At 31.6% G+C, this 15,319-nt stretch overlaps 3 protein-coding genes and 1 non-coding gene across 5 annotated transcripts; 2 read left to right on the top strand and 2 right to left on the bottom strand.

Annotated features, from left to right (window-relative positions):
* Positions 1 to 21: 21 nt before the first annotated feature.
* TRNAK-UUU lies at positions 22 to 94 on the bottom strand. Its single transcript has one exon. It is a non-coding gene; the product is annotated as a tRNA-Lys (tRNA).
* Positions 95 to 2,405: 2,311 nt separating this feature from the next.
* On the top strand, positions 2,406 to 2,783 carry LOC124929966 (non-specific lipid-transfer protein-like). The gene has a single exon (XM_047470342.1). The coding sequence runs from the start codon at positions 2,406 to 2,408 to the stop codon at positions 2,781 to 2,783; it is 378 nt and encodes a 125-aa protein (XP_047326298.1).
* Positions 2,784 to 3,294: 511 nt separating this feature from the next.
* LOC124931394 lies at positions 3,295 to 10,311 on the bottom strand. Of its 2 annotated transcripts, none has more exons than XM_047471846.1 (13): positions 9,790 to 10,311; positions 9,623 to 9,700; positions 9,392 to 9,549; positions 7,536 to 7,611; positions 6,734 to 6,801; positions 6,316 to 6,553; positions 6,019 to 6,150; positions 5,810 to 5,916; positions 5,683 to 5,736; positions 5,511 to 5,594; positions 5,234 to 5,397; positions 3,729 to 3,878; positions 3,295 to 3,640 (listed from the first exon to the last, which is right to left on the bottom strand). In XM_047471846.1, exons 1-12 carry the CDS (start codon positions 10,151 to 10,153, stop codon positions 3,731 to 3,733), a joined length of 1,671 nt encoding a protein of 556 aa, XP_047327802.1. In that variant the 5' UTR covers positions 10,154 to 10,311; the 3' UTR covers positions 3,295 to 3,640; positions 3,729 to 3,730. The 2 variants fall into 2 exon arrangements, with proteins under 2 accessions (XP_047327802.1, XP_047327803.1); XM_047471847.1 differs by having other exon boundaries at positions 6,019 to 6,144.
* Positions 10,312 to 12,230: 1,919 nt separating this feature from the next.
* Positions 12,231 to 14,741, top strand: LOC124930684 (large ribosomal RNA subunit accumulation protein YCED homolog 1, chloroplastic). Its single transcript, XM_047471019.1, has 3 exons — positions 12,231 to 12,356; positions 13,520 to 14,128; positions 14,224 to 14,741. Exons 2-3 carry the CDS (start codon positions 13,587 to 13,589, stop codon positions 14,648 to 14,650), a joined length of 969 nt encoding a protein of 322 aa, XP_047326975.1. The 5' UTR covers positions 12,231 to 12,356; positions 13,520 to 13,586; the 3' UTR covers positions 14,651 to 14,741.
* Positions 14,742 to 15,319: the final 578 nt, after the last annotated feature.

The following is a 15,319-nucleotide window of genomic DNA, read 5'->3' as shown; positions in this document are numbered from 1 at the left end:
AATACCAAAATAAAAAATCATCGCCGTCTGTGGGAATCGAACCCACGACCACGTGGTTAAAAGCCACGCGCTCTACCAGCTGAGCTAAGACGGCTAGTTGATTTAGTTATTGACTTTTAAATATGTGAACAATAAATAAATAATGTATATATATATATTAAAATACAAAATTTATAGTTGGACATATGCATTTAAAAATATTTTTTTAATTAAATCTCAATATTTTTTGTAATTACATATATTTTATTTTGTGCTTACTCATTTGTTTTATAAATTTTATTTATTCATCACTTAAGTAACAAACAAAAAATATTGTTTTTACTCATATATTATAGGATTCCATTTTACTTAAAAGTTAAAATTGTGTTGATTGAATTAAGTGATAAATATATAACAATTAAACAAAAAATCATATTTTCTAACAAGTTTCCATATTATATTATCTCATTTGAAAATGGAATTGTGTAGAATAAAATAATCATTTTAAATTGATATTTATTTATGAAGATATGTCCCCCATAAATGTATTTTTCCTACTCAAGTTAAAGAATAATCCAACAAAAACGAAATGTAGATTTTTCTTAAATAAAGGTGATAAAATGCTACACTTTCTTCATATAAGTAGACATAGTAGGACAATAAATTTCATCCATCGACAAAGAATGACATTAACTGAGATGACGATAAAATGGTCTATTTTATTAGTGGGTTTATTATCGTTGGTTATCATAAACAATGCAGAACCTTCTAATCTGACTAGGTGTAGTGAGACCATTCTTTTGTTGTTGCCTTGCGAGAGCTATTTGAACGGTAGCACTCTCAAAGAAGATTTGATTCCTTCTTCTCTTTGTTGTGAGAATGTCAAATCATTGGATCGAGATGCAAAGTCATGGAAAATTTCTGAAAAGACGGAATTATGTGAATGCTTCAAAGAAATTGCAACCGATGTTGACACCATTAATCGTGAGAGGGCTAAACAACTACCCAAGTATTGTAATGTGAGTAGTCTTATAAGGATTGAAAAAGATGTTGATTGTAAGAAAAAATTAATTGTAGGAAATGGATTTTAAAGAGATGATATTATATAAATAAGATCAATTGATCACACATTTGTAATTTATTTATTTTTTTGCATAAATTGGTATAAATTGTGTGGGCTTAAAAGTTAGAGATTGTTTATGAGATTGAAAACTGTTATGATTATTATGTTAAAAGGGATTTTGTGAAACCTATATATGTGCAAAGTAATAAAAAAATTGTAATTTGAATACTTAAAAAAAGTATATTAAAATTAATATTTGTAATAAAACAAACAAATATTATTCAAAATATCAAGGAAAATAAAAAATAACACAACAAACTAAATTAGGTCACAAGTATTATAGTGAATGTAGGTCATTGGCGTAAAATAAAAATAAAAAGTTTGAATTTTAAATACTTTTTTAAAAATATTAAAATTTATAATTAGAATAATATATATTATTGTAATTATCAAGAAAAATGACATGGGAAGATAAAAAGGGTTCAGTAGTTGAAAACAATTGTATTTTTGTTTATGAATTTTTTTATCTGAATAAGGATCCCAATAATAAATCTGCATCTAATAGAGTTTAGTTTCTATAAGTTGTTGTTTTAGAATAAATCTTGAATATAACAAGAGAGCTAATCATAGAGAATGCAGTTGAGGCATGATTTTTCAGAATATAAACTTTCACAAAGCTGACTTGAGAAATTCAAGTTAAAGCACGGTATCAAATCATATCGCCTTTTCGGAGAAAGTGACTTGGTCGAAATATTCATAATTATTCATCATTTTTACTGTAAAAGTGACTTGGTCGAAATATTCATAATTATTCATAATTTTTACTGTATAGATAAGCCACTTTCACTCACTTGTTTTATTCTTGTTTCTAAATATAATGCACATTTCTGGTTTGAAAATAATTATTTAAATAAAAAACTCATTTTAAAATGTTTGTTCTCCCTAACTAATTTAGCTACATATCTCCATTTTCCCTCTTCCAATAGTTCCATGCATTGATCATATTTCTATCCCATTTCACATTTCTTTATTTAAAGACATACTTTTGAAAGAATCATGACAATAGTTAGTTTGAGGTGGTAAAGAGATAATGACATGCATCCCTTTATCTTTATTTTTAATGTAAATTTCATAAATATGATTGAAAGAAAGTTCATTTTAAAAAATACACAACTATAGTGGGTGATGTGAATTGATAAAGGTATAAATTGAAGATAAGTGACCATAATTATATTTTGCCTACTCAAGTTAAAAATAGTCCACCAAAATCCCAATATTGCTTTTTTTAAGTAAATGTGAAAAATTACTATCACAAGTTTCTTATAAATAGATACTAAAACAATATCAATTTCATTATCAAAGAATGGCAACAAAGACAACAATGAAATGGTCGATTTTATTGGCGGTTTTAGTATCCATGGTTATTGTAAACAAAGTAGCCTCCTATGATAGGACAAAGTGTAGTGAAACCGTGTTGAAGTTGCTGCCTTGCGAGGGCTATTTGACAGGCGACAAAGAAGATCCAAAGCCTTCTCCGGATTGTTGCAAAAGTGTCAAATCATTGGATGAAGCTGCAAAATTGTGGAAAATCTCCAAGAAAAAGGATCTATGCCTGTGTCTCAAAGAAATGGCATTGATGGTCAAAACCATTCATAGACCTAGGGCTCAAGAACTGCCCAAGTATTGTAAACTCAGTAGTCTTATTAACATTGTTTATGATGCTGATTGTTCCATCAAATAATTGTGGGCAATAAATTTCAATTGTATTGAAATTAATTAGTACAATGGATGATACAAAAATAAAAGTTTTCTTTGAAAAGGTAGCAAAAACTGGTTCTGTTTAGATCAACAAATTATATGAAATGAAAGAAGGTCTAAATACAAAGGAATTAAGAAAGATTGGGTAATAGAGTTGCGAGATTTGACATAGTGTATTATACAAGAACAATACCAAATTGATAGAATCACTAAATATTGTAAAATTGGCTTCAATCTTATCGGGTGATACAAACAAGTTTAAGTTCGCTTCCAAGAAATCCAATCAACCAGCCGATATTTATTCATGTGTAGAGATCATAAGTTTGGGTCGATTTGAAAACATTTTTGTTTCTATTTCAGTATCTGGAGATGAGAAACCACATACAATTTTATAGACGAGTTTAGTTTCCAAATGTTATCTCAATACAAAGAAAAAGTTGTGGTTCTAAATGAAGCCACATATTGCATCAATACACAAAGCTTCTGCAAGTCATAACAAGCCCAATAAGATATACTACGAGAAATAGTAACATGAATATAATATATATCACGACGAACTTTAACAAACATTGTCGGAATATCTCTTGTAAGATTGCAATTCATCAACTGATATTTAGTGAAAAAAATGAAGAAAAATCGCTGCCCACTTTCACAAATCATTCGAATTTGAGCATACACTATTCTTTAAGATAAAGTAGCGGTCCAATGTGTAATCATATAGTATGAGAATCTCGACTTAGAATAAGACAGCATAACCACTACCCACCTCTAACAGCTATTATGCAATATCGCTAGGTTTCATTTTCAAGGTGGATTTTCACTTCAAAGTCTAGCAAAAATCTGCAACAATGGACCAATAACGAGGTTTCTTTTTTGTTCTTTTTGCATAGTTTGTAATTTGAAATTGGAATTTAAAATTTTAGTTTACCTTCAAGTCCTGACCCACAAGGATTCAGAAGGGAAAGCAGTCTTCTCATTTCTTAACTGAAAAGATGGAGCCCCTGGAGGTGCATGAACTGTTATTGGTAGAACCCACTCACATTTGTCCCTTCCATCTACAAGAAGAGGATGCTCATATCTGAAACGATGTAATCCAAATAAAGAAAAAAAAGCATCAAAAGGTGTGAACATGAAAGTCAAAAGAGAGAAAAAAAATATTCGATCAGCTTAAAAGATTATATCATCATGTGCAGTTACCAAATAACCCACAACCCAATCTACCATCACATTATTCAGACCATCAACGAAAATATCAAATTACACTTTAGTTTTTATAACATTTTAACACATTAAAAATTAATATAGGACATTTTGGTCATTTTACTCAAATAACTCACTTCTTACACCAAATAAGTTTATTTTGAATAACCAAATGGTTATTCTTGGTTATTCAAATAACCCACATTAAACAAGGCCTAAAAGAGCCTTGATTCCTGTACTATGAGATGAAGTATGAATACTTACATATTAGAATCCATGTAGTATGACTAGATTAGCTATTCATTAATGGTCAGTCAGATGTCTATTTATAACTGACGATGTGATTATCAATTGATATAGATAATTTGTGCAACTTTAAGAGTTATTCTATTGTGCAAATTTCTCTTTTCCTCCCTATTACAAGTCTTGTTTCCTTCTTCTTTTTTTCTCGAATTTTCTTTTTGTTTCCTTCACACTAAGGATACACTAAGGATATGACAAAGCTCACTACTTATACTGAAAAATTCTGAGTCTTTAGACTCAGTATTTAAAAGCGGATTAGGTAAGTGCTCTTCTAGAAGGTAAGAAAATGACTAGTTCATGAAAAAGAATAACCCCTCAAACAGAGAATGACTTTGTCTAAGGCTGGAAGTTCACAGAAAAATAAAAAAACAAACTTCACGGTTTTTTTTCCTGGAAAATTGGCTACTTAGAGGAGGTTGCGGTCTGGTTGGACATTATGGAGAATAAGTCACTCTCCATTGCAAGTCAAACGAATAATGAAATGAGGAAGATTCCTGCAGTTAACTTTTTTTAAGACCAAGGTTTTTTGGGAGGAGACTAGACTCGCCATTCAAAAGCGGATTAGGTAAGTGCTCTTCTAGAAGGTAAGAAAGGACTAGTTCATGGAAAAGAATAACCCATCAAACAGATGACTTAGTCTAAAAGAGTGGAAATTCAAAAAAAAACATCTCGAAAAAAGGGCTGCACCAAGGAGGTCGCGGTCTGGTTGAGGACAGATTCGTGCAGTTACATTTTTTTTTTTTAAACCAAGGTGCTTTAAGGGAGAATCAAACTTGAGAACTAAGAGCTCTTACTACTTGAGCTACCCTATGAAGGTTTCCTGAGTTATTTATTTCCTAGGGACATGATGCCTGAATATTCAGTTACAAGGAAAAGCCACAAAACACAGAAAACTATTGCATCCTTCATGTATTCATTAGACAGATGTACCTGGTCCAATCCACATTCTTCGGAGTAGTGTAGAATTCGAAACAGAGAGCCCACTGTATGGAAACATGGGGAGTAGAAAAGGACATGGGTCCATCCATGGGAATGGAAAAGAGAAAGCTTGTTTGGACCAAATCTGCAACTACCTCGTGGTGATCACTCTGAACCTGCAATTGCATACAAATTATCCCAGAGATCCATTTTGACTGTTTATGCATATTCTACACTTCTGAAAAAAACTGACAAAAAACTGAAAAGATTTCTTTAAAAATATAGATACCTTGGTAATTGTGGGGGAATGTTTCCTTGAAGGATGCACTGAGCGACGATTTATGGTCTCTGACATTTGAAGGGTTACAGAAAGCTGGATGATGATAACCAATGGTTCTAGTCAAAACAATGCATGGAAATATAGAAGAAGAAATAATATGGAGCAGAGAAAACAAGCCAACCTCGAGGCATCTTCTAAGTCCTTTTTCATGAAAGAAAGTAAGAGTGCCACCTATCTGTTGAAAAAAAGGTTTAATAAAGTTAAACAAGAACAAGAAGTTGAACAGAATTATCATGAAAGGTAATTACCATATCACTCAAGTAATAAGACGAGTCAGGATTTTTAGGTGAAAATCTCAGAAGAACTTGGTCATCCAATCTGAAATTGTAAGATCTTCCTCGAAGAAAGCCTTCTGCTGCAGGAAATCTTGACAGCAATTAATTTTCTGCTATAAATATTGTAAGAATGAAGATGCAAGATTAACACAGATTCATGGAGTAGCTATAGGATATTTTACATGCGACTGACTCAACAGCTCCAGGGTCAGATAACAATCTGGAATCTTCTGTTGAAACTGACTTCCTAGATATTGGCCGCTGAACTGGAGAAGAAAATGTTGATGACCTTGCCGATGTAGGAAAATCTGTTGCTAGAAACAACCATTATGGAGTTTTGTAGGACATATTAGTAAAGGAAAAGGTACTTTGAAAATTCAAGGCAGTTCTGCTAAAACAATTATAGAAAAAAAAAGTGTACACAAAAATGCCAAAAAATCATTGTGACTAAAATAAACAATGACCAGTGTACAACTTACCCGCTCCCGAGTCATATAGCACCTCAGATACAGCTAGTTGAGGAGGTGACATATTGTTAGATATGCTATTTCTTTCTTTCATAGAAGACCTCGAAGCTGATGACTGTAGAGACAGTGAGCTTCCAAATGCCTTGGTTATGTTGTTCTTGTTGGGGTTGTAGGAAGAAACAGATGAAATTTCATCTCTTGAGCTCTCATAACCTTCTTCAACTTCATCATTTGTTTCACTAAGTCTTGCCTGTAACGAAGTAACCGTGTGAGATCCAATACAACATGAGAATATTATAGATTTTAAGTAGCTGTTCTTGTAATAAAACTTTGAAGACCATCAAAAGTCAAAACATACCAAATTGACATATTCCAGGATACAAAAAAAAAATGGGGAGAAAGAAAACATGAGAAAGGGAAAACAGCTTACCCAATCAGATTCTCCATCCATCTCTTTCCAATAAGCATCCAGAAAGATTGTTGAGGGTGGAACAATTCCTAAAAGCATCAAAAGGAGAAATGTATGATATTATTATTATTTTAAATATACACAGACTCAATGTAAAAATATTCCAAAACAGGTGGAGAAATATTAGAAGTGAATGCTAAAGTTGCCACATGTAATTTGAAATTGTAATTGAAGAACTACTAAGAAATCTTAGAAATAAAGCATAGCATAAGATTAAGAATGGAGAAAATGTAGAAGGAAAATAGGGATTCCATAGGTCTCATTGTAATAATAATTTGAGTTTCATAAGGTTCTTACACCTTCAGAAAGCTAAAATATACAACAACATAGCTGATGAAGTCCATCTACCAAGGCAAGTAATCCCACATTGTTAAATGGTTTACAAGTATGTGATGGTTGGTGCCTTATCAGTTTTTTTTTGGGGGGAAGACTCTTATCACATTCTATGCTTGGGTTGTTATGGGTCTAGTTACTTTGTTGAGGTGAGTATATCCTATATTCTCACATGAACAAGGGACCGTAGGTCAGAGCATTAGAAAACTAAATTCAGACTCGCATCAATAACCACTACATGCAACTAGGAAGGTATTAAGCTTAAATATGCCTGCAAGTCAACCAAAAAAGGCTTGAATTACTGAAGTTATTAACAGATAAACCCAGCTTGATTTCTCTCAAAGTGGATCCTAAAAATTTTAGGAAAATATTTTAGCTACAGAACAGATCATTTCTAGTTAAAGATGGAAATGAAATAAAACCAACTCACCATCAGTCCAGCCTTCTTCAATGGGCAGGCCATTGGATTTCTGCGACAACCATACTTGTAAAGGTATGCGGGCTTCCTGCATAGCATAATTTTTTAAACACGTCCAAAGAACCAAAGCTTCTTGAATTGTACTTGAGGTTATTGAAATAATAAAGCAATTGCCTAAATGTCATGTAAAAAATAGGTTCATAGTACAGAAAAGAGAAAAATAACTTATTAAGATCCCATTGGAATTGGGTGTTAAAATAAATATCAATATATAATTAATTTTACTGTTCTCTTCTTTCTCAAAAGAAAATAATGGTCCGTCGGACATCATGTTTATCTTTAAATGTAGTAAATAAATTGTTGTTTGAATTACTTTTAGGTTGTATGTAATTTCAATTCTTATGTTTATTTCGAGTTTCTTGAAAATGACTACAGTTATAATACATCCACACATAATATATATACTCTTTCACCCCAGTTCCTTTCTTCACTAGACCAAATTACAATTCATTCCATCTTCCATTTTTAACACCTCTTCCTATTTCTCTTCAAATCTCCACTTGTGTACATACTCCGTTAACAAGATACATTGCGTGCTTGTATTTCTCACGCTCAAGGTGTCTCAAGAGAATGACAACATGCAATATCACATAAAAAAATAAGTCTAACATGACTTTGAGTTGTATTAGGCCTATATTTTTTGTATAACTCCCGGACTAGTACGACACAAGCCAGGTCAGTGTCGGGTTTCAATACCATCAACTTCTAGTGTTCCATCAACAACAAAGTCAATGTAGACACGTGGCATGCTGGGCCTGTACTTTCACTCCCAGCCTGGTCAATGCCCGGGTTGGACACAGTTCAAGCACAATCATGTATTTCTTGGGAGACCATGAATGACCTGTGGCTGATTGTCACATGTAATAATGGGGAGGTACACCATAAGGGCGTATGCTAGCAAGTAAAGAATAAAAGCAATGTAACTGACATTATGTAAGTATATAATAAGCTAGATGTCACTCCTATCCTTCTCTAAGTCTCATCCCCTTCTATAGTGTGTAACCCTGACTGCTATCATCCATTTGCAGTATCAATAGGAAATAATGACTGACTGTTTTATAGGGTGAAACAGATGTAGTGGTCAATTCAAACTCCAGCGAGCCATAGGCAGAGACTAGCAGCAGGAAACTAAAGCTGTAATAGAATCATATTACTTAATCTCTACTCTCATCCTCAAATCATCTATGAAAACAATCTCTTGTATACAGAGATTAGGCTAATTAAGAATGGCCTGACCCATATTAGACTAAGCTTGGCTTAGTTTATCAAAATGTAAATGTCACAAAACAAATAACTTATCATTTATATCGTTAGTAATCAGATATTCCATGTAAAGACTTAAGCATATTGTCATAGATCTTCATGCAGTTAACAATACCATAAAGACACCACCCATTCCATCATCTCAATAGCATGCCTATATCCACGAAGCTTTTAAATTCATTTTTTTTGGCCTATTTCTAACCAGATATATATGACAAATTTATATGCTTCAGTGTATGAGTATATAAGTGTTAAAAGTATTTAGGTACTTTATCCTTGTGATCATGTGATGTAATATGGATCAGGTCCATATAGAGTGAGTGCTAAGGGATTGATTTCATAACTAAAATATCTTCTTTTATATTTAATGTGAAGTAAAACTATTTGAAGTTTCATAAAGTAACTTGAAACCATAGAAAAGAGAATTGAAAGTTGGAATTATTTTCTCAATAGTCTATCTTTAGATCAGCAAATTATCTTATCAGATAAGAATGATATCATATGGATTAAAGCAAAAACTGGCACTAAAACATCACATAACCTACCAGTTGAGAAAGAGCGTTGATGAATCTTCTGCCAGAGTGGTCATCCCCAAAAGTCATATGCCGCCCAGATAATGTACTTCTAACATAATATGTATAACGAATAGTAGAACCCCTGAACGATGGAGGTACAATGCTTGGCAGACAGGTGCGGACAAGATCTGAATGAAAGTATAAGTATTAATGATAGCTTTTTGACAACAAGTCTAAAGAACACTGTTAAAACACGCTTACATGTTCTGGTTCCTCCAGATGAAATAACTTGATTGGAAATCACTGTCATTGTTGAGCATTCCATAAAAATATATTCACCTGATAAGACAATAATTGGATATACAGATCAGATCAAAGAGGTCCAAGCAAGTCTTCCAAATACAGAATAAATGGATTTTTATAAATACCTCTTTTCTGCTTGGAATCAGGGGTAGGTTTCTGAGTAGCGAACCATTGTGTATCCAACTTCTCAATACCTTTCATTTCAAAGGTCATGTTTTCAATCAAAAGTGAACTATCCTCATTTACATGAGCAACTTCCGAGTGACTGTTGTTGTTGCGGATCTCAATGGTTATCAGAACAGGATCACCAGGTCTATAGACATCTTTATCGGTTTGTAGCTTCAAAGACGCTAAATCTTCGAGACGGACGGACTTCTTCTGAGTATCATCTCGTCCGCCGAACTTGTTAACCGTGTCGTCACCGCCGGTGCTGCTGCTGCTGCCGCCGCCGAAGAAAGAGAATCCGCGAGAAACTTTCGGTGGCGGCATTGCCAAGAGATCTCAGTAGTTCCTGTATCACCAAATCCTTCCAGTCCACCGGTTTAGGAATGAAGAAGCTCTAGATCGGAATCATGGAGAAATGAATTTTTCAAAGCTATTGTTTTTTCTCTCCTTACGAGTTAGATCAAACTGTAATCCCCTTTCTCAGCCAAAAATAAAATAAACTGTAAATCCCTTTTGTTTTTCTCTAATGAAATTGATTCATATTTTATACTCACCCAATAACAATCTTAATTTTTTTTTTTTAATGTAATTAACTTTTTAAGTAGATGTTTTTGTAATAAAAATTTATGCTTTTAAATAATTTAGAGTGGTTTATAAATATTGGATTTAATATAACTAGCATGTATAATCCGAGTAATAATATAAAAAATCTTGAAAAAAATATTACGGTAAAAATGTGATAGCATTTTTTATTTTATTTTTAACCGTTTTAAGTTTATGGACGGGTTAATCTATAATCCGACTCAAGTATCAATTTACTCTCACATTGCAGAACGATCTCTAAAATAATTGATATAGTTTGATTCTTCAACTCAATTAGTTTGATCTCTAGAGTCCACTTATTCCCCATATTACGAGTGAAATGAAAAATGTAAAGACTACCATTAAAGTAGCTCATGCGAGACTTACTATATTCATATGAAATATGTCCCCTATATCTATAAATATGACGAAATTCTTTCATTATTGAGTGAAATCTATAGCGCAGAGTCAGCAGAATCAAAAGAGAATACTCTGTAGAGTCATGAATTATCGCGTTCATCAAATTTGGTGTTGAATTTAAAATATAAAGTGTTATTAACTTAGTTGGTTAAATGGTTGTACTTATTAGGTTGTAAATTTGAACTATACCTATAGTATTTTTAATTTAATTTTTAACCGTTTATTTTTTAACCCACAATCTGACCAAAGTATTCATTTATTCTCACATATATATCCAAATTAACCATAACTTTCGACTCACAATCTAAACACTTTAAAAATTAAGTATCATTATATTTATTTATATATATATATATATATTTTTTTTTTTTTTGAAAAAATAGTTGAGCATTTAAAAGGAACAGGAAATTGATTAAATTCCGTAGGGTAAAAAATGTGACATATACTCTTAATTTATTAAAAAAAATTGATTTAATTTATTATTTACTTTTCTAATTCATATCAAATGTGTCAAAACCTACATTTATATTAATTAGTTTTATTCATAATTTTTCTGTTATTATTAAGTTCACCATAATTTTTTTTCAAATTTATTCTAACTCAAATTTCTGAATTCGTGGTATACTGAATTTTTTTATCTATATCGTATCAAAATTTCTGGTATAAGAAAAAAATTATACTAATACCGTATCAAAATTTTGATATATCAAGATCTCAATTATTTCAAAATCTCGATTCAATAATTTCATATAGATGATACTTAATATTAACTGTATATTAATATTTTAATACTATACATGTATTATATAATTAATATAAAAAAAAAGAAAATATCCTATAAATAATAAGGAAGTTGTAATAGAGTGAAAATAGTCTCAAATATATTAGAGAGAATAAAATAAGGTCATACAAGTAATAAATATTTTGTGCCTGTATTAATTTAATTACAAACTAAGAAGATCCCAGTGATGCGAACAGATCAAATATATTATTACAACGTCTCGTGTTCATTAAATTTGGTGTTGATTTTTAAAATATAAAGTGTTATTAGCTTAGTTAGTTAAAAAGTTATACTTACTTTGTTAGGTTGCGAGTAATTAACCACATCTTTCGGAAATCCAAACACTTTAAAAATTAAGTATCATATATATATTTTAAAATATAAATTTGAACTTATTTATTACTTTATTTACTTATATATTAAAATATATTTTTAATTTATAAATATTATTTAATTATTTTTTTGTATCATATATATATTTTAAAATATAAATTTGAACTTATTTATTACTTTATTTACTTATATATTAAAATATATTTTTAATTTATAAATATTATTTAATTATTTTTTTTTTATGAATACGAAAAATAATTTCTATTTCACGGTAAGGCATTTTCGATGTACAGAAAATATTTATAATGGAAGCATCCTCATCTTCATCAGCAGCTCAACTCTCCACGCAGAGCGGCAGAACTCAAAACATCGATTGATTATTATTAGAGGATTCACTCCTCCATTGATTCGGTAAGATATGTTCTTTCCGACTCAAATTCTTCCACTCTCCTCCTTAGTTTTCATTGATAATTGCTTATTCATGTTTAGACTCCTTTTGATTATCGACTCTTCATTTTCTCAACATCTCTCCTTTTTTGAATATCGATGATGATGACATTGAGAATCTGTGTATGTATCAGTCAACTGATAAAGAGTGTAACAAGTTTTAATTGATACTACTTTGAGACCTTCATTTTCAAATAAAGATGTTCATATATGATATATTCAACATAGGATGATGGGCAACTAGGGTTTCACTTAACACAAATTATAGTATCATTTGCATTTCAGACCTTGATTTAGAAATAAATAGCACAAGATAAGATAATAATAATAATAATAATTCATCCAATAAGCACTCTAATTCTACAACAACAGCCTTGCCTTTGATACGGACAAAGGGGCAGGACTTATTAAGCTCCTTTGGGGCATATAGATAGAGAAAATAGGTAGCCTCTTTCTTTTATCCAGCCACAAGTATCAGTTCTGCCTCACCTTGTCAAGCGGTGCCAAGTCGAACCGAAAATATGTTTGTCATAACACTAAGTCCAACATTGTTGTCTTGCAAATCATCAAGTAAGCTCTAGAACCTTCATTTTTTTGTTATTTTGACAGAAAATATGTTTTTGTTGAGGGGTTTGTCGAATAAACCAAAATAAATGTCGGAATGTATTCATAAAAGCTTTGATAATGGGGATTCAATAAGTAAGTCTACAGGCTTAGAAAGACACTATATGATTTGAAACAAGCACAAAGATAAATTTTCACAGATGTTTATGCAAGCAAAAAAGATCATTCTGTACATAAGTTTCGTGCTAGTTGAGACTATTAACATGAATTCAAGAATCAACTGCAAACTCGAGCCTTAGAGTTTGTTAAAAACAAGTTGTATTTTAACTGGTATGATGAAATAAACTATCTATTAGCTTAAGTTCCATGGAAGCAGTATTGATTTTCTTACAAATTTACTCTTTTGTCCTCAGATAGCATTTGAAGCTTTAATGGAGCCATAGATAAAGTTATAACCTATAACATATCATGTGAACATTTATTTGCATATAACTTTTTAAAGATTGTTTCTCACTGTTCTCTCTTTATCATAACTTTTTCTTCATTTTTCTTTGCAATGGCAGGATTCTGTTACCACATTTGAGAATCAAGTGTACTGTGTTCTGAATCCACTTGTTGATTGAAGCAAGAATGTATCTTTTAAACTCTTCACCCACTGTAATTCCTTGTTTCCATACTAGGAAATCTAAGACACATCAGTTACTTTTCAAGAGTTTCAACTACATTCGACATCCTCCAAGTTGTGTTCGAAAAGTTGTATGTCCAGTTTTCAGAAACAAGAATCAAAGCATATCGGCGGTCGCATCTAGAGATTATGGGGATGCTATTGATGGATTATTTGATGATGATGACGACTCCATTACAATTGATCTGACAGAACTCGAGGAAGATGATGATGAATCATCACCATGGGAGGGAGCAATTACTTACCAAAGGAACGCTTCTATCTCACATGTTGAGTATTGCACTACCTTGGAGAGACTAGGATTGGCTAAAGTCTCTAGTGAAGTATCAAAATCTCAAGCATTTGCAATGGGATTACGAGTTAGCAAAGCGGTTAAGGATTTTCCACTTGGAACCCCTGTTCTTGTATCGGTTGATGTTACAAAGAAAAAGAAAAGGTTGAGGCTCGATGGCATCATCAAAACCGTCATCACCCTTGGATGCAATAGGTATTCATTCATGCTCGAATTCCATATCATTTTTTCTTTCTTGTTCAATCAATTAAAAGTTGTGTATACAATCCTTGATTTTCTAACAATGACAGATGTGGCGAGCCAACTGGAGAGGGTATATTCTCAAACTTCTCACTATTACTACTTGAGGATCCAATTGAAGAAGAAGAAGATGATATTACAAATATTGGAACCATATTTGGAGAAGATAAATTTAAAAGTTACGGTAAGAACAGTAACAAGAATGAAGAAGAAGATGAGGAAGATGCAGTAATTGACATTGACGATCGACTGTATTTCCCTCCTGAAGAGAAAACAATAGACATTTCAAAAAACATAAGAGACATGGTGCATATAGAGATAACCATCAATTCAGTCTGCAGTCCACAATGCAAAGGTTTGTGTCTCCAATGCGGTAAGAATCTCAATATTACTGCTTGTATTTGCGATAAACGGGAGAAAAAAGAAAAGGGTTATGGCCCGTTAAGAGACTTGAGAAGTCAGATGCAACAGAGTTGAATTCCTGTCTTATTGAAAATCTTGTATGTTTAGTTGTTTAGGTTCTTAATATGCCAAATGATAATTAGCTAATGCATGAGCTTATTCTTTTTATCCAGTCATTTTTCTCCAACTAGTTATTTATTTGTAACTTTTATAGTAAATTTCAATAACTGCATTTGAGAAAATTATGTTAAACAAATACTTTAGTCCCACATATATAATTTTTCTTCAAATTTTGCCATTGAAGATTATGGATATAAAAACAAAACAAAAATTTGGTAAAAACATGTTCCATCTATCTTTACCTTGAATCTTCTCTTTTAGCCTAGCGACAAAAGGAAGTTGATACCCCAGATTTTAGCCTCTATGAGATTCTGGGTTCGAGTCCGTTAAACAGTAAGTTCTGTTCTACTTATCTGGTTGAATAGATTTGCGGATTATGTGTTTAACTCGTGAATATTAGTCATTTTGAAAGAGAAGTGGAATTTAACGTTCGAAAAAATAAATAAATATTCTTATTCGAATGAAATCACCCTCAGTTTTTTAATTTTTTAATTTTATTAAAAAAAAAAGGCATAAATAGTAAGTACAATTGAAAACACTTGTATATAATTTAGATAAGAAATTATAGAACAATATTTTATTTAATAAATAATTGTTTTTTATTAAATTTAATTAAGAGTTATA

Source organism: Impatiens glandulifera, chromosome 3, assembly GCF_907164915.1.
Source record: "Impatiens glandulifera chromosome 3, dImpGla2.1, whole genome shotgun sequence".
Lineage (NCBI taxonomy): Eukaryota > Viridiplantae > Streptophyta > Magnoliopsida > Ericales > Balsaminaceae > Impatiens > Impatiens glandulifera.
This window is presented reverse-complemented; position numbering and strand designations above follow the sequence as displayed.